This window comes from Hesperophylax consimilis, chromosome 25, assembly GCF_061612785.1.
Source record: "Hesperophylax consimilis isolate HC1 chromosome 25, BYU_Hcon_1.0, whole genome shotgun sequence".
NCBI lineage: Eukaryota > Metazoa > Arthropoda > Insecta > Trichoptera > Limnephilidae > Hesperophylax > Hesperophylax consimilis.
This window is the reverse complement of record NC_142860.1, coordinates 26,034,513-26,055,098: the sequence shown is the minus strand read 5'-3', so window position 1 is coordinate 26,055,098 and position 20,586 is coordinate 26,034,513. Positions and strand designations below refer to the sequence as shown.

At 34.9% G+C, this 20,586-nt stretch overlaps 2 protein-coding genes across 2 annotated transcripts; one reads left to right on the top strand and one right to left on the bottom strand.

The window, feature by feature from the left end:
* Nucleotides 1–9,742: 9,742 nt before the first annotated feature.
* Nucleotides 9,743–18,747, bottom strand: LOC149411736 (uncharacterized). The gene is made up of 3 exons (XM_089646727.1): nt 18,725–18,747; nt 13,863–14,011; nt 9,743–12,146 (listed from the first exon to the last, which is right to left on the bottom strand). Exons 1-3 carry the CDS (start codon nt 18,745–18,747, stop codon nt 11,473–11,475), a joined length of 846 nt encoding a protein of 281 aa, XP_089502853.1. The 3' UTR covers nt 9,743–11,472.
* mRpS18C (mitochondrial ribosomal protein S18C) lies at nt 15,214–18,543 on the top strand. Its single transcript, XM_089646830.1, has 2 exons — nt 15,214–15,345; nt 18,066–18,543. The coding sequence occupies exons 1-2, from the start codon at nt 15,303–15,305 to the stop codon at nt 18,467–18,469; spliced, it is 447 nt and encodes a 148-aa protein (XP_089502956.1). The 5' UTR covers nt 15,214–15,302; the 3' UTR covers nt 18,470–18,543.
* Nucleotides 18,748–20,586: the final 1,839 nt, after the last annotated feature.

Sequence of the window (20,586 nt, the reverse complement as noted above, 5' to 3'; positions counted from 1 at the left end):
CTAGATACTGGAGATAAAATTCCGTCCGCCACCATAGATTCAAGTTCATTCCCGATTTTATCTTTTAACGCGAACGGTACCGGTCTCGCGTTATGAAACACTGGGTTTGAATCCCGATTGACTTTAAAACATACTTTATGTTTGTTAAATTTCCCTAATTTGTCTGAAAAAACTTCTGGAAATTCCTTAAAAAGTTCCTCTTTTTTTTCATTCACTGTAAAAACTGAATCACGATTAATCGGCGCAATTCCCAAGTCGAAAAGTTCCATGAAATCACGACCCACAATTAATTCTGAACCCTTAGCGACAACTATAAAATACATATTATTTTTAGTGTTGTTGTATGTTACCGAAAAAATTGATTTACCCACGATTTTTAATGGATATCCGTCGTAACCAGAAATTGTACGCTTGTCAGTTGACAACTCTATATTTTTAAATGATTTTTTAAAAACAACCTCAGGAATCACCGATACACTCGAACCGCTATCCACCATAGCTGAACATGGAATCTCATTAATTTTAATCTCGACTTTATACGGACTAATAAATGCAATGTGCTCTTTATGAATTGCCTTTTTTACAAACAACGGAGACACTTTATTATTCTTGCACATATTTTTAAAATGAACCACTTGTTTACAGATGAAGCATTTTGCACTTTTAAACTTACAATCACTTAACGCGTGATTCGCTCCACAACAAGTACATTTCTTAAAACCCGAGAATTTCCTCACACTAGGGCTTCCCGACCGTGAATCCGTTCTTGAAAACTCAGGTTTCCCTCTAGAACGCGCCCTTTGATCCCCCCATGTGTTCGTATTTTTCTTGATTGTACTCACAAAACTACCTACAGAACCCTCATCCTTGACTTTCACCCCTAGATGGTCCAACCCCGCAATACTAATTGCCAGTTCCTCCATCTTTATGAAAGACAGACTAGGTCCCTCCAGATAAATTTTTTCCTTTGCCCTCCCAGGGATCAACCCCAGAGTAAACACATCCGCTAAATTCGCTTCTAAACGCGTCCCAAATTCGCAAAATGTGCTAAGACCGCGTAATCGCACAGCGAAGTCCTTAGACGACTCCCCCTGCGATTGTTTAGCTGAAAAAAACAATTCTCGTTCCCTAAAAAGCGACTTTGGCTTCGAACAATGTTTTTCTAATAATTCCAATAAATTATCGAATGACGTATCTGTGACCTTGGTAGGTAAACATAGATTGATCAATAAAGTGAGCGTTTCAGCTTCGAGAGAGCTCAACAAATATGCTCTCTTTTGAGATGCATCGAGTTTGACGGTTTTCGTATCATCACGGATCAGCAGGAACTGCTCAATCCTCAGGCGGAAGATTCCCCAGTCATCACGTAAGTGGCTAAACCGCGGGACTCCTCCTGACTCCATAGCTGCCAGATGCCTGGACCGACACCCGAACCAGCAATGACACAGCAAAAACACCAACACAACTCGACAACAGTAACCTCCAAAAGAGAAGACTACTCAACTCAACCAGGGTCCACGGCGACGGGCTGCTTGCCTAGTTAATATTACTGGCTGCTTGGCTAGTTTTAAAGTCTTCCTTCTGGTCGGATTGACCGTCTTCCTTCCTTCTGATCTCAATAACATAGACCGGAAACTTCCTCCACCGGATGGCAAGTCTTCCTTCCTTCTAGATATTAAGATCCAGCCACCTTGGCCTGAATTTCCGTAACTTCTTCACAACTGATGCTCCTTTCTCCGGATAGCCCTTCCACGGAAGCGACCTTCAAATGTTCACGACAATAATACACATCTGAGAAAATCTGTCGAGTAACCCCCACACCCAAGTAATTTGTGTGTGCTAAACGACTTGCAACTTAAATAAACACTTCGCAACGTATAATTCACTTCGGCTGCGCCAATTTGTAATGTTCTTGCTGTTTTAATAAAAAAAGGTTCTATTATACGAAGTATTGTTTATCAGTTGTTAAAAAGTACAATCCAGTCCAGCTGCATGGAAGGAATCGAATAGAATGCCCCACCGTCCGTCCCACTGCCCGCGTTCCCCGAGCAGAGTCGGAAGCGTTTGTCAAACCTCGGCTGTCTCCGGCTGTGCACGATCGCCTATACCATTCACTACATTTACCTTATTGAATATTAATTATTTACCCCTTTAAAAGTGTGGGGTTTCGATGCTAGGTGCCACTGTACACGCACTTTTTCATCGATATGTGTACGCAAGATAACTGTTGTGAGATTCCTGTATAAAAATTCTGTTTTTCTGTAATAAAATAATTTTGTTTGAATGGTTTTTACTCCTACATTCTGATACAATATTTAGAACAGTACTTACCAGAGGTATTTTGAGAATATTGATTAAATACCTCTGGTAAGAAAAAATTGAAGAAAAGCTTGCATATCAATTATGCACCCATTTTCTGGAGTTACTCCATGAACCACTCCTCCCAGTCCTGGCTCTTTGCTTGCCTCTCCGGTAAATGTCATGTCATAATGGTTGATGGTTAAGTTCATAATTAAAAACTGGACAGTTGAAGGTTGAAGCCATGAAATATTAAGTCAATGTTAAGACCTTTCACCAGCAAATGACTTGTAAAAATTCTATATGGTCATTATAGATTTTTATCAAAACCAATCAAAATTCGTCAAACAAATACTGGCATTAATACAATGTGTTTATAGACAGAATGAAAATGAAAACAAAATAAATAATGATTCAATTATGTTAATTGAGTAGTACAATAAAAAAATGGTAAACAATTAGTTGTAAGTTCCATAAGAATTGAAAACACTTCAAAATTAATAATGGATTTACATTCTTAATTAGGTACTTGCCTACTAATTAATACTAATTCCGCACTAGAAATATTTTTCTTATTGTTTCACCTTTGCTAACAGAATTCGGTTGTCCATCATGAATTATATTAAGAAATTTTTGTCAGCTGGTGATTATGAGGGCACAATAACACCATTGATTTTCATGGGACGTGTAACAATGATGGCGCCTTTTTATATTAAAAATAACATGAAAAAGGTCAAGCTTAAAGTCAGCGTACCATTCGCCCTATTATCAACCATGTTTTTGATCTTGTACGCCATAAGCTTCGCATATGTTACATATTCTGGTGAAAATCTAGGCGGGAGATATTTCACATCGTCATTCTTGCAAATGTGTAATCAGTTAAGAATGGTAATGGCCTATTCTCTTACAACGATATTAGTAATAAAGAATTTTATGAAAAAGAATATTTATGAGAAAATAGCAAATTCGTTGAAAGAAATCGACAGCATGATGAGACTCTTAGGAATATCAAGGAATTACAACAAAATCAGATTAAATCACGTAATTCTTGTGTTTGTTATGGAAGCTATGCACTGCCTGTACATTGGCATTTCTATTGCAATATCTTTCTATTGGAAGAACGAATATTCAATTGCAATGTTGTATATTCTACACTATCCAACTTTTTCCACGAGCGGCTCACTCATAGTATTCTCTGGGTTCGTAAATATTCTACGAACGAACTTGCTTATTCTTCACAAAGAACTGCTATCGGTATGTAAAAAGCAACCGTTCATCAAAAGTGAAAAACCGCTGTTTGATTTGACCGAACGCGTACTACAAACTACTGTTCTTACGTATTCAAACGAAAAAGTTAGGAAAGATAATTTGATAGTGAAATTACGATTAATTTTTAAAGTTTACGATAAAATCTGTTACTGCGCTGAAAACATCAATGAATTCTTTACGTGGAATATGTTAGCGATTCTGTCTTCAGGTTTTATCTCCATTCTTTTCAACATATTTTATTTACTAAATGTATTGATACTTATTTGGTACAATGGTAGCGTGCAGGGTGAAATTACTTTTCTGTCGTATTGTGCGTATTACTGTGCAACTAATTTACTGGTGATATTGATTATTGTTTTAAGCTGCTTCAAATGTGACGCCCAGGTAAGGTTCTCTAAACATTGTGGATTGCCATTCTGATTAACCAATGTCAATAAAAGAAATAGTTATTGTGAGATACTGATCTTTGTCTGTTTTATATATTACAATCAGAGAGTGAAAAATTCAACATTTAATGAAATTTGTTTGGTTTTAGGCGAAAGAGATCAAAATTGTTCTAGGTAAAATTATGATACAGGAAACAGACGAAGACTTATCAAAGAAGGTAAATATTACTTAGTTCAAATTGTTGATACGCACATCAAATGTTCAGCGCTGGAATTTCGATGGTAATGTATTTAATTATTTTATTAAAAAAATTACAAAGAACAAATACTGACCGTCCAACAATGGTGTACAATAATATGTGAGAATAAAAAAATAAGTATGTATAATAACAAAAAAAAATCAAGAGACAATAGAATTTGGTTCAAGTGAAGTCAAGTGATAACAAGAGATTCGAGAAATTTAGTAAAGTTCTTGGGGCTCTCGTTAAATCTATCCGGAATCTTGCCACGACAGTGGATGTTATACAGTCGACACATTCGTACAAGAGGTCGGGAGAAGGTTAAGTTGGTTCTTTGGGAAGGAATATGGAAAATTTCGGGGTATCTTATTAGATAATTGTGGCCAAGGGGGAAAATTTAAGATGATTGTTTATAATCTTGAAAAAAAAATACATTGTCATTTTTGTCACACCATTCTTTTTAACGTTTCTAATTTGAAATATTCATGGCGTTTATAATATAAATAATATTCAATTTCCCATGAGCGCTAAAAATGTTACTTACAAAAATGAATTATTTGTTTGCAGCTGCATCAGATACTGTCCTATACACAACAAAGGACTCCAAGATTCTCAGCTTGTGAAGTGTTTCCCATTGATAACACTATTCTCTTCACTGTAAGTTTTCTTTAGCCAATCCAAGGTGTGCTGTAACTTCGGGAGGTGATTTTAAACAGTACAAGATGGGAGCAAGATAAAAAATATTTAAAATTTTATCGAAATTACATACATTGTTTTTTTTCCGTATATCTCCACCAAACATATCAATTTCGGTTGTGTGTGATCACTTTGATCTGTGAGTGGTTGTAACTCTGGTTCAATGAACTCAGATTTGTTTGGAATTTAAGTGTAATTTTCAAAATAGGAACTGATTGTGTTAAGAGTTTAGACAAGCAATAAAGTACCTAACTAATATTATAATATTTTAACAAAAAAATATTTTGTCATTTTCAAAATTGGAACTTATTTGTCAAGAATTTGAACTTACATAAGTGATGAAGAAAAAAAAGGATCAAGAAAAATTATGTTATTAACTACTTGACAGCCGATGCTAAATTTTTGCCGCGTGCCGGCTCCTTCTATTGTCGTGATAACTTATTTTTTTGCAGATAACGTGTTTATTATTTTTTTATAAAAATAGTAAATAATCTACCAAATACGAGGTTTCCCCAGAACAGCTAGTTCAACTAAATAACTAACCATCACGCCGTTTCCCCTCAGGCTTAGGCAGAGAGGATGGACCGCCAAACAACTCCGTCTTGGCACACACTCCTTGCCTCATTCACATTCATACATCGTCTCATACATACTCTTCTATTATTCTGACTCTGGACATGGTCCGACTCAAGTACTTGAATCACTTGATCGTGCCATGCCTTCCTCGGACGTCCCCGACTTCAGCTACCATTAACATTTGCGTCATAAATTCTCCTTACATTCCTTTCTTTGCTCATTCGCTCTACATGTACCTTTCTTAATCTTACTTATTACTCTTAAATCAGCTTTGCACTCTTAGCGGATCTCCACATTTCTCACTCGGTCATACATGGTTTTTCCACACATACGCCTCAGGGATCTCATTTTTTACAGCATTCATTCTACTTTCATCCTTTTTCTGACAGTTTCATGCCTAACTTCCATACATCATGGTAGGTACCAGCACTCTATTGCAGACTGCTGGCTTCGCTTCTTCGGACAATTTTTTGTTAGCGCCAACTGCGTTCAGTCCTCCATTTATGGAGTTACCTGCATTTACCCATCTTTCAATATCTCTATTAGCCTTCCCATCTCTCTAGAACATACTTCCAAAACACACAAACTCATTCACCTGCTCCAAGTATTCCTCATTCACAACTATATTGCACACTGTTTTCGTACTCTCTCTTTCAAACACCGTGACTTTAGACTTACTTACATTCATCGTTAACAGGGCCAACCGTTTGGAGCCAGTGAGACTATGGAATCCCAAATTGGGGTATGTTGAGAAGCTGAAGGTATTGGGAAGGGGAAGGAGATAGGGAATATGAAGGTGGGAGAGTACTTGGCTATTCAGATCTGGTCACCATACACGGCTAAAGCCATTTCCAGCAAAGTTTAAATTCTGAATGGTGGTCTTACACCAGGGCGATACTGAGAGTATCTTCCACTCTGAAACCTACCCTACACTATGTATTATTAAAATTAAAATTCATCGTATAAAATTTACTTGCGCACGCCGGGATTTGATCTTGCGATTTTCAGATTGCTAATCGAGAGCCTTACATCTCCACCACAGGGGCCAGTTATATTCAGAGAAATGATTTTTTATCAAGAGGTTAAACAGTTGCTGATTTAAACATTGTTCTCAATCATTCTGCAGCAATTGTTCTTGTTCTGACATACTCTTTACATAAACTTTCAGCTTCACATCCAACAATTATAACATCCTTCCATTTTTCACGGGTCTGCGTTAGTAGATAAAACCAGGAATGTAAAGTCGAATTTCCCAGATAAATATGCCGGGAATGAATAATGGTTTACTTTACAGATGATGGGTGCAGCAACTACGTATTTGATCATATTAATGCAACTTTCCATGGATTCTAAGGACACTGATAAGACCAATTAGCTGATGGTCTTTTCAAATCTCACAGCGGGCTCCCACTTATCAGATAAATAATGAACATGAATAACAGTAAGGAAATGTTAGGAAGTATCTGACTATTCAGACCTGCTCTCTAAATACGGCTAAACCTACTTTAAGAAACATTTAGATTTTGAATGGTTGTCTTTTCTAATACAAAATGTTATAAGAGTAAACTGTATAAGAGAAAGTTCTATAAGAGTAAACTGTGTAAGAGAAAATTGTATAAAAGTAAACTGTATAAGAAAAAATTGTATAACAGTAAACTGTATAAGAGTAAACTTTATCAGAAAAAACTATATAAGAGAAAATTGTATAAGAATAAACTGTATAAGAATAAACTATATAAGAGAAAACTGTATAAGAGAAAATTGTATAAGAGTAAACTATAAGAGAAAATTGCATAAGAGTAATGATTTAATATGAAAAAGTATCGTGTATATTATTTTGTAAATTAAAATATTAAAAGTTTTAAGTTAATAAATGAGAGAAGTATGGGATTAATTTTGATTTATTATTTTTAACAAAAAAATCAACAAGTAAACGTTACATAAATATTTTTATATGTATAACATTAACATAAGATTAGTGAAAAGAAAACAATGCATGTAATAAGATGGAAATATTAACACCGTTGAGGCTAATAGTAAGTATATATATTACATAAGCCCAAAAGCCCATTTCTAGTGTATACGTATTATCAAATGCCCTACAATATTAATAATACGTCCAACTTCTGACATTTCCTGTACATTCTGATGGCAACATGCTACACTAGCGTATCCTAGCAGCATGAGTTGTGCGCATTACTTTACTTTCATACATTTGGATTTTATGTGAATTATATAATCTTTATTATAAGTTAATAAATTATAGAAATCGAAATTTAAAAAAATTAGGTAACCTATCTTACTACTTTATTTTTAAAAATATATTAAAGAGGCTATTAACTCTGTCTTTGACGGTTTAAAAATGTAATTAAATACTTATTATAATCGTGAGAAATTTTCTTTAATTTCTTATTTGTTGATTAAATTTTTTATGTAATCAAGAACTTTTTATTTAGGTTAGGATTTGACAAACTCATTATATTTCATCAACTAAGGACGGATTTTTTCGGAGAATTTGAACAATTCTTCAAATTTCAAAGTTAATTTTCCAGTTCTGTGAAAGATTTTTTCAAGTTATGTCATTATTTCAGTTTTGTCATGCAACTAGCCTGTGATGATATAATAACAGAACTTGAATAGGACTTTCACAGTACCCGGAAATGAACGTTGAAATTTGATGAATTGTTCAAATTCTCCGAAACAACCCGTCCTTACTGTATATAACCTGTCAACATTTTTTGACATCCTGAAAAATTACTTGGGAGCGTTTTAAAAAAAATATTAATCAAAATACAAATTATAAAGTGCAAAACACCACCATCAAAATTCAATTTACCGCCATTGAAAGCATTTAGCGCCTCTAGCGGCCAGAGTTGTTGATATTGCCAATCTTTTACTGGAGTTGGAAGTGTTATTAATATTATAGGGTATTTGGAATGATTTTTTCAGTGTGAATGTGAATTATTTTTGTGACAATAACCAATATTTTAGAAACGAATCATAAATTATGGATCGGCTAAATGAACCAAAAATCATTTGGTATTTTTTATTTAGTAAAGTATAGTGATTACATCATATTTTGGAGCATGACATATCGAATGGAAAAAACACACTTTGTAATACACCACTTTTATTTAAATATTAAATGACAGCCAACTAAGTTTCGCTTATCTCAAGCTTCTTCAGGGCTATTATATTAATGGTAAACGTTATGTATATTATAATCTACGCGTTTATAGAAGGCGTTAATTTAATTATTTTATGAAAATACACTTTTTGCATGCTATGCTTTGAATTAAGATGAATTATTTGACAGCCAACTAAGTTTCGCTTATCTCAAGCTTCTTCAGGGCTATTATATTACTGGTAAACGTATACATTATAATCTACACGTTTATAGAAGGCGATAATTTATTTATTTTATGAAAATCATAGACATATGAATATCAATAGACGAGAACTTAAAGGCGAGGGGTCAAACCAACAGTTAGGGGACGCAGAGGGGAAAGCTGACTGTGATTCGTCAATAAATCAATCTGACAGTATATAGGCATCTCGCATTATAATATCACCATTTAGTTCTTAAAAGTAAAATCTGCTTTTGAATGAATAGACATTTTTACATGGGAGCGCAAATTACTCGCCAAGTTATGAACAAATTCGCGAAGTCCAAATTCGGCAAAGTAAATTTCTTCTATTTTCAGAGTCGAATATTTTGTTCAATGAATATAAATAAATAGTTTATCCGCATAAAATCTCAATTCTTTCAAAAAAGGCATACAAATATAATATTGTATCGGTGATTCAATCCAATACTGTATTTGTATGTCTTTCTTGAAAGAATTGTGTTTTTATTTTTTATACAGACAAAACTATTTATTCATATTCATATTGCGTATGTACAGGCGCAAACAAATAATTTGTCGTGTATTTTCAGAAGATAATTAAATTAATTAATCTATAAACACATAAATTATAACGTATGTTACGTTTACCCTTAACTAATCACAATTATGTACAGACACATATATACCCCTAAGAGAATAATACAATGAGAGAAATAGACAAATAGAATTAATAATAGACATAAAATAAGACGACAAAATTAAATTATAAGTAATAGTCGACGCATCAATATTATGGCACTGGAAAACAGTTAACAACGAATCACAATAGTAAATAAAGCACATTTAAATAATTAATATTCAATAAGGTAAATATTGAATGATAAAACTTAATAGGATATAAATACTTTCTCAGTAATCCGGCGTTCGATTATCAGACAACTACTATAATCTGCCGTTATTTTACTAGTTGAAAGCCCAAAATCAAGCTCTTGATTGCCAAGCTTTGTACACCGACGCATTGTTTTGGGTTATCTTACTCTTATATATTTATTGGACAATTTGTATAGCGCCGTTTTTGTGAGATATCACTTCAGGTAAGATTTACAGTTGATGCAGGTATTACAAAAAACATAAATATTATAAAAATAAAGTTAAGTTGAGTAAAATGAAGTACAGGAACAGGTGACACGAAGATAGAAGACGGAGACTCTGCAGCAAGAATCCTAGGTGGTGAAGAAACTCGACCAGCTGCTGCAGCGAAAGAGTCCACCGCGTCCACCAACAGTGCCAGCACGAGGTTCGTCATCCGTCCAAGTATGTGTCTGCTGCAAATATCGGCGAGTCCATCATTTATCTCCATGTAATCCTGTTCCTGGTGATTGTTAAAGCAGTGCATTCTGCCCGCAATAAAAGGCTACAGTCGGTAGTAAATTACCCTGGGCTTAGCGAAACACTTGCTAGGGCCTTCAGAGTTTCCAAAAATTCCGTTGAAAACATCTGGGGTGCATTTACTGATCGACGTTCATTTCGAATGTGGAATATTTTGAGCGAAATTTCCGAATAATTAACACACTGCACTCAAATCACATATTATAAAGTTCTAATAACTGGTTGTTAAGTTTATTTAAGATGTTGATTGATTGATTTTTAAAATAATTTCAAAGGTATGTTGCCTCATTTCCCTTGAAAATACTAAAAAAACACAAAGCGGTTGGAGGACACGTTAGGACGCATCCGGCTGCCATTACATTTGGTTACAATACTGCCGTCTTGCTCTCGCTGACTATTTTACCAGTCACCAGGGTTCATTAAAGGAGTGTGTAAAAGTCCTACCAGTCACTGAACAAAGCTCGGATATCGAGTCTAGGCATGTGGCGGATTACCGAATACCGGCTAATTATAGAGCTTGATTATGAGCTTTCAACTAGTAAAAACAACAGCAGATTATAGTAGTTGTTGGAAAATCGAGCGGTGGATTACAGATAGAGTACTATACATAAATTAAAAATTATGTTAAATTAACCTTTAAGTATGAACGTTTAGCCTCACGGACTCCGCAACAATTTTGTTTTCTTAGTTTCACACACTCCGCACTTCTCCCCGTGACTGAGCGACCCAGTAGCTTCAGTTTTAGTATCAATATGACCAAGGAGGAGGGAGGTTGTGTCGCTCAATGCATAACACGTAATTGGCTGGAGCCTGTCAGGATACACGTCCACATTTTTGCTACCAGAAGTGCATTTTAAGTTTTTTTTGTTCCTAATATATTAGAATTTACGATAAAAATCTCTATTTTGTTATATAAATCAGTTTAGTTCCTTTTAATAGCTAATAAAAACCTGGCTATAGTCGAAATAAGTAATTAAAGTAAATAATAATTATGGCACCTAAAGAGTACCATAATTGTTGATTTTGCATATTTCTAGATTTTTAATAAAAAAAGTTAATTGTTTATTGACATATTTTGTTATTAAAAATCTGCGATTTGATTTAGACACAGTTTTGAAACTATTGTAATCATTTCATTAAAAAAAGGCATCTGCTAATAGAAGAGTCTGTGAGACTACACATCCAGGGTAAGTTAAGGGTAGTGTTATTAAAAAATGACGTGCATTCTTAAAGGTTAACTATATATACTAATAATAAAATATCATCAATTAATTACTCAAAACCCATTTGATCAGGATTAAACTTGACCAAATCATTGGGAATATGCAGCATTTTTAACAGATCTTCCATCCCCATGTTATCTTGCAAATGCCTTTTCTCCTTTGAGACGTTCAACAACTCCTCCAAAGCCTTTTGACAACCGTCTCTCCAGCCAACCACCAACTCTTCCAACTGTTTAAAACTATGAGCCTTTGTCACTGTCGACTTTTTCACTAAATTAACCTTTTCTATTTTTAACGCAATACGTTTTTTGGCTTCATCGACTTTCTTTTGTAAATCTGACAAATCTTCGCTTTCATCTCTAGCTGTTTTTTTAAAATCCATTTTAGCTTTTTTGTAAGCTTTTCTATCTATGGTCTTGTCTTCAAAATCGTCATCATCGTCATCACTTATACAAGAGGAAGAAGATTTTTGAGACAAGCTTTTAATTTCCATATTGACCACTTCGGTTTTATTGTTCTTCGTAACAATCTTTATTTTTAAACTTCTATCTTCTTTTGATTGAGAAGATGAACTGTTGCTGATGGAAGAGCTTGATTTAGACTTTCTTTTCAATTCAACAGGTTTCGATGACTTGTCATCTGGTTTCGGTGAATTTTCAACTGATTTTGACGACTTATCCTTTAGTTTCAATGACTTATCATCTGTTTTTGATGACCTTTCAACTGGTTTCAGTGGATTTTCAATTAATTTAGATGACTGATCCACTGATTTCAAAGATTTTTCACCATTTTTTGATAACTCGTCAACTGTTTTCGATGAATTTTCAATGGATTTTAATGAGTTTTCAACTATTCTTGATGACTCATTCACTAGTTTTGGTGAATTTTCAACTGATTTCGATAACTTATCCATTGGCCTTGATGACTTTTCATCTATTCTTGACAACTTATCTACTGGTCTTGATGACTTTTCACCTGTTTTTGATGACTTATCAACTGGTTTTGGTGAATTTCCAACAGATTTTGAAGACTTTTCAACTGTTCTTGATGACTTATCAACTAGTTTCGGTGAATTATCAACTGATTTTGATGACTTATACACCTGCCTCGATGATCTTTCATCCATTTTAGATGACTTGTCCAATAATTTTGAAGACCTTTCATCTATTTTTGAAGAGGTATCCATTGGCTTCAGTGAATTTTCAACGAATTTTGATGACTTATCCTCCAGCCTCGATGACTTTTCAACGATTTTTGACGACTTATCCACTGGTTTTGAAGACCTTTCATCTATTTTTGATAACTTATTAACTGTTTTCGGAAAATTTTCAACTGACTTATCCGCTGGCCTTGATGACGTATCATCTACCGTCAACAACTTATCAACCGGTTTCGAAGACCTGTCATCTATTTTTAACTTCTTGTCAACTAGTTTTGGTGAATTTTCTACTGACTTTGATGACTTATCAACTAGTTTTGAAGACTTGTCATCTATTTTTAACTTCTTGTCAACTAATTTCGGTGAATTTTCTGAATTGTCAACTGGTTTCGAAGGCCTGTCATCTATTTTTAACTTCTTGTCAACTAGTTTTGGTGAATTTTCTACCGACTTTGATGACTTATCAACTAGTTTCGAAGACTTGTCATCTATTTTTAACTTCTTGTCAACTAGTTTCGGTGAATGTTCTGAATTGTCAACTGGTTTCGAAGGCCTGTCATCTATTTTTAACTTCTTGTCAACTAGTTTTGGCGAATTTTCTACCGACTTTGATGACTTATCAACTGGTTTTGTAGATCTGTCATCTATTTTTATCTTCTTGTCAACTAGTTTCGGTGAATTTTCCACTGACTTTGATGTCTTATCAAGTGGTTTGGTAACATTTATAACTGTTCTTGAGGACTTGTTTGCAAGTTTTGGTGAATTATCCACTGAACTCAATGCCCCATCCACTGACTTGGATGACTTTTCAATTCCTTCTAACAATTGAGAATTATCAATGTCTTTGATGAGATTTCGCTTATTCTTTGGCATGACTTTTTTGTTCACTAAAACTACACAACTTTTCAAGAGATTCAGCGGGACTTTGTCATTTTTCAGATTGAGATTTTGTGTTTCTTTCTCCAAAGTCGGTGTAAGAGAATTCATAACTTTAGGTGAAAGTGCCTCACTCGATGGAGAAATAAGAATATTTTTAGATTCTTGAGTAAAAAAATCCTCAAATTCTGAAATTGCAACTGCTTTCGGCGTTATTAAACACTCCTCATTTACATTTGAAATTTTAACACAATTCGTTTCTTGTGAAGAATCAACTTCCATTGGAATAATTTCGTCCTTCTTCGATCTCTTGGGACTATTTTTATCAGCTTTTGTATTTTGGGCAACCTCCAATCGTTTGTCAACTTTAGGTTTGGATAGACCTGGAGAAGTCAATAACGGACTTTGAGTCATTTTTGAAGTAACTGGAGATTTATTTTCTTGTAAAGGAGAATTGACAGACTTCAAACGATTCCTCGTCAGCCCCATTCTTCGACAAGGGGTCAGTAAACATTTGCTGATTCCGCCACTAGTACGAGTCGAATTGGAAAGACTGTTTTTATTACCATTTTCTGGTGTAAGCACATTTTTCTGGAGTGAAACGTCTTCTTTTGTTTTCTTGCTACCTCTAGATTTAGGAGAATTAACGGACGACGACTTGGAAGACTTATTTCTCTTCATTTTAATAAATAATTTCTCTTCTTGAAAGAAACAAACTTTTCACTTTGACAGCTTTCCCGGGTAAATAATAAACATCACATAGACTGACATAGACAAAACAAGAGCACAGACAAAGAAATAAAAATATTTTAAAAAAGAGTTACATCGCCGGAAAAAAAACAGTGTATATAATAATATGAAATACAGTGCGATGGAGACACACACAGCATGATTGAACTACGGTTCTATTAACTCTGTTAGAGCAGATCCTTGTGATATGTATGTACAGGGTTTTCCAATAAGCGGTATTATTTTGAACAGCCCGCTATTTCGGTATTTTGAAGCTGTCATTTTTTGACATTTGACGAGAAGAAACTACGCCATTAATAAAAATGGAACGATACACGCTTCAACAACGCATTGAAATTATTAAAATTCACTTGAGTGAATCAAATGCAAATCATTTTGAGTGATGAGGCCCATTTCCACCTCGGTGGCTTCGTCAACAAGCAAAATTGTCGCATCTGGGGCTCGGAAAACCCAAGAGTTATTGTTGAAAGGCCTCTTTATTCTCAACGTATGACTGTTTGGTGCGGTTTATGGTCCGGCGGAGTCATTGGACCTTACTTTTTCGAAAATGAGGCTGGAGCGACAGTTACAGTGAATAGATTGCGCTATCGAGAGATTATTAATGATTTTTTACAGCCGGAATTAGATGGTATTGCCCTGGACAACGTTTACTTTCAACAAAACGGTGCTACGTGCCACATAAGCAACGAAACCATTGATCTTTTACGATTTAATATCAAAATAACAACTCTTATTGGAAAACCCTGTACTATTCTGGGCATCTTATTTACAATAGTTCAGCATTCATAGATATGCAAAAATTATAATACAAAAAAATTTTATTGGCAACGAAATTCGCCAACATTACATAAATGCAGCTCATAAATGATACAATAAGTTTGCAGTTTTTTTATAATGTACGGGTCGAAAACCATCTTAAAATTAGATACTTCGATGTTTTTTTTAATATTATTTATGATGGAAAAGAATTACAGTTTCAGTATTTTTCTGTACTGTGATATCTATGGTTTTCACAGCTGTCATACTAGCAATACTAGTAACCTCAAAAAGACATTTCGACTTTTGACGCATTTAGTAGTTCTTATTATTCGATAATGGCTCTCACCTTAGGAAAAACTTGCCTTACGGCTATCAGAGGTACATTATATAATTATTGAATCAGTACCTTTTATGTTGTGAGATCTCTCTAAAAAAATGAACCCACAAAATGATTTCAATCAATTCCGCGTAAACAAAATGTGAAAATTGCGACGTGAAGATGCTATCAGTTGTAGGCATGTAAAATTAAAACCATCTCCATACAAGTGTTCACACTATCCGTTTTCTTACGGACCCATCAGTCATTAGGTTTGCACATATACAACTACTGATAACATCTTTACAGCGCATTTTTGACGTTGTGAATATGAAAACCTTGAATTGTAATTGATTGATTACATACAGAAGGTAGTAGTGAATCATTTAATAATTTATCTTACTAGTGGACCCCACAATGCTTCGCTATAGCTAATGTCTTTCTCGGGCGTCTCTGACTTACCACAACGATTCTGTTAAAACTACTTCGACTCCATTTCTCATTCCGGTGCAAAGATATTGCGTTAAGTATTCCTCGGGCGTCCCCAACTTCTTAAACCATTCAAAACACTTCCTAAATACTCCTGGTACTAATAAGAACAAACTTAAAAAATTTCAGCAATATCGGTAGATTACTTTTCGAGTTATGCGAGCACAAACATAAGCAGGCTGAATTTTTATATATTACTAGCCAACGTGTACCCGGCGTTGTTGGGAGTTATCCTAGGGAGATAGACACATACTATGACAGACCTTTCTGTAGGCCTTTTTAAGATACACAGTTCCTCAGTACATTATTCTGATGTATCTCATAAGGTTTAGCCAGCGTTAGCAATGTAAGCTTCCGAAAATATTTTTTACGACTTAATTACAAAGCAAACACTTTTTTCTACTTTCTATAAATATAATACCCATATATTATACATATATAAACCTTCGGGAAGAAATTCTCTAAATGACAGTGAAAACCCTATCAATATTAATACTGCTTCTTTTTAACTTGTTTATAAACGACATTATTAGTATTTTTTCTCATACACGCTTTTGCCTTTTTGCGGACGACAATAAGATTCTAAAGATAATAAAAAATCACGATGACTGCCTTCTTTTCCAATCGAATATCGACTCTTTCAATGATTGGTGTAAAATTAATTGTTTGAAACTAAATGTCGATAAATGTAAAATTATGTCCTTCTATAGATCAAAAAAACCGATTGTCTTCGAATACAAACTTAATAATATTTGCTTAGCAACTGTTACATCTATTAAAGACCTTGGTGTCTCTCTTGATAGCAAGCTTTCTTTTCGGGATCAAATAACTGCAATCGTAATAAATCCCTCAAACTACTTGGTTTCATCACTAGAATCACTTCGGACTTCAAAAACGTAATTACCCTTAGAACTCTTTACTGCTCCTTGGTTCGCCCCCATCTTTAATATGCTTGTGTTATTTGGTCTCCTTTTTATTCTGTCCACATTCGACACATTGAATCTGTTCAACATCGGTTCTTAAGAGGGATTGCTAGGAGGCTAGGATTAGAAAAAGGCAAATACTCATATGATGAAATTGAACTAACTCTAAACCTCTCTCCTTTGGAAGTCCGTCGGGAAAGAAATGACCTCATTTGCTTCTTCAAAATTTTAAATGGTATTATTGATTCACCTACTCTACTGCAACTCATTCCCTTCAATATCCCCTCGCAAAGACTCAGAAATAATGAATTGCTCTTCCTCAACCATCATTCGACAAATTATGGATATTATTCACCATTGTCCAGAATGTGTAGACTGGTCCAACTCAAGTCAAAACCTTAACTTTTTTGGGATAAGTCTAAATGATTTTTGCCAGTCGCTAAACAAGTGACGGAATATTATAAGTGTTCTGTGGTCCTGACCCACGGCGTATTCTTGACTTGATTCGACTTGTCACTTTATTTTCTTATATTATATCTACCATATGTCTTTGCTTTCATGTAGCTTTGTCTACTCCTATATTTTTCATTTTACTTTATTCGTGTTGTTATTTTGTAATTTGGACGATGTCCGTTAATAAATAAATAAATAAATATCCGTTGCGTAGTTTATAGGAACTAAGCGCACAAACAGACAGACGCGGATAGCGACTTCATCTCTAAATACATAGTATAAAATAAAATCGCTATCGACTTGCGCTTGCGACTTCATCTCTAAATACATAGTATAAAATAAAATCGCTATCGACTTGCGCTTGCGACTTCATCTCTAAATACATAGTATAAAATAAAATCGCTATCCGAGTCTGTCAGTTTGTGCGCTTAGCTCCTCTAAACTATGCAATGGATTTTGATAGGGTTTTCACTATCATGTAGAGAATTTCTTCCAGAAAGTTTAAATATATAATACACGTATATTACATTTATATAAAGTAGACAAGTAGTGGTAAAACAATATTTTCAGGTGCTTCCATTGCTAACGCTGGCTAAACCTTATGAGATACATCGAAATAATGTACTACGGAATTGTATATCTTAAAAAGGCCAACAGAAAAGTCCGCGATGGTATATGTCTATATCCTAAGGATAACCCTCCAAACCCCGGGTAGACGTCAGCTAGTTTTAGTATGTTCCCTGTTTACGAATAACCTGACTATATTTAAATTCCTCCTATTTCCGTTATTACAAGCTGATAAAGTTGCTTATGCAATAATGGAGCTTAGCGGATAATTGAATCCTCGACGCCTGGATAATAAATAACCAGGCACATTATCACCAACAAACCTGTCAATAATAATATTTTTTTTCTAGGACACCTTAGAAACCCATACGTAGCTTCCGTATTATACAACCCTGCGAAATTCGAACATACCCTCAGCAAAGACATTGCAGAAGCAACGAAAAATGACCAGCCGATAGACGATATGAAAAATCCATTTGAGCCAGAAAAACCGAAATGCATTCTTTGCAAATACGATATAACGCCAGACTACAAGAACGTCAGGCTTCTCTCCCAGTTCCAGAGTTCCTATACGGGCAGGATCTACGGGAGACATATAACTGGATTATGCAAACACAAACAGACCCAGGTTGAAATGGAGATTGTGAAGGCTCGGTCTGTGGGCTTCATGGGTTATTACACGAAAGACAGAATGTTCCTAGCTGATCCGAGGATCTTCGATCCGGAGAACCCCATCAGACAACACAAATATTGATTTATTATATGTATTAATCTAGTACTAGTTTCATTTAGATTTCTTTAATGAATAAATATATTTAATCCAATGGATTTTTTGTTTTATGTGAATACCGCACAAAAATCCAAATTGTCTGGAGCCAGTCGGGACTACGGCATCCCGATATGGAATGATGTGACCAGTGGAGTATTGCTCTATGCCCAGTGGCGGTTTGTGATCTTTTCAACTGGGGGCTCAGAAGTTCAAGAGAAGATATATTTAATCAAAATGTACTTACTGCTACTGACGCTATACATATACTGTAGAAAGCTCAACACATTATTGTATAACTAGCCACTTTGCCGAAAGTTTCGTAAAAGTGGTTCCGGAGGTCAAGTGGAATCAAACTTGCTTCGCGGCGCACCAGGATAGTCCTAATTTAGCATAGGTTTGCAACACCGTCAGGGCAATTGTGATGTTTTGATTTTTTGTATCAAGCATTTTGTGCTGATTCTATAATGCATAAAATGGCAATATCGGGTTGCTCTTCGACCAGATTTTTCACCGTTGATTTTAATGGCGTACTGTTTATAATGTGCTGAAATTATTATAATGCAAGTTTTTCTTAACTCTTTGCACGCGGCCATATCAACTGTTGTTACGGCAAAAAGTCCATACTCATACGCGGCTGTATCAACAGTTGATACGGAAACTTTGAATGGCGATATTCCAGCGGTCTTTCGACATAAATTTATTTCCCGCTCGCTTCAACATTCGTAGAACTATCACGATGCTGACACCTACAAGAATTTCTCGAAAATAAAATTGTATTTCATTAAAAAACATCGATAATCAAGTGAGCCTCTTTGCGCCTTCGAGTGCTATAGTTTACAATTTTGTCAACGGATGGCGTTAGTCCAATTTTGTTATTATATTATGTGACATAAAATTTAAGTGTTCAGTTTTAGAAAAAGTTTTCATAACTAAAAATGATAAGTGCTCATGGTGTCCCACTTGTGTCTATCACCTAAGTACACACACGCCGAGTGAATGGTGGGACCACATTCAAAAGATACGGTATGTCTTTGTATGAAATTTTATGTTTTTGTTTTTATAAACATCTAAGAGTGTTAACACACGAGGATTTTTTATCATATTGTGGAGAATAATCTGTTCTGTCTGTATAGTCCAATAAATCATGCCAGAATGCTTTAATTTGACATTTAATTGCGTGCATAGGTGTTTGAAAATATGTACCGCGTACGGGTATAGATAAAAAGGAGCAAATTAATGCGGTTAAAAGGTTAAATAAATAAATTTTCTCATCTTTTTAATGGGGGTTCACCGCACAAACGCACTATAGAGAAAACCGCCACTGTCTATGACTAAGGTAGGCTGTGTAATTTTGTAAGTAATATTTGAAAATAACCATCTAATCATCCATAATAACCATCGTCATCATCTTCCACTAGATTTTTTTAATGGTGCGTTTTTCTTAAGATTGGCACAGCTTTTCAACCTATATAGATTGCATGCCACTGCAGATGTAGATTGCATAGTTTGAAGCTGAACGGAGTGAGGAATGGAAAGAAATGGAGGAGAGAAAGGTTGGGAAATACCTGGCTATTGATATATTATCTGTTTACCAAACACAGCTGAAGCCATTTCAAGCTTCCTTAACCAGGAGGTACTGTGAGAATTTACCACACTGGAAGAAGCCGCAATTATACTTATTTACATCAATTAAATGTGAAATAAGCCTTTTTTATTATTTTTGCGACCTCTCGATTCAAATCTACGGAGAACTTCCTCGACCTTACCTTTCATTTGTATCGTATGCTTCTATATGTGCTGCTATCTATATCAGATTTGGCAGGAACGTGGCATTCCAGCAGTCAATAAATAAATACTAACCATAAAAACACAACCGGTCGGTGGCAGAGTTGACATCGCGTTTGGGTCCCACCCAGGCGTAGTGTGTTCAATTCCTCGGCTGGCTAAGTCCTCCATCACAACACAAGCAACATTTTCCGCTTAGTGTGGTGGTAGTAGGAGATTTTCAAATATTGTCAGGTTATCCGTAACCCGGGAATGTTTGTTTTTCTTATTAAAAAAACAAACAATCTTCACGATAGTACTAAATTGATAAATAAAAC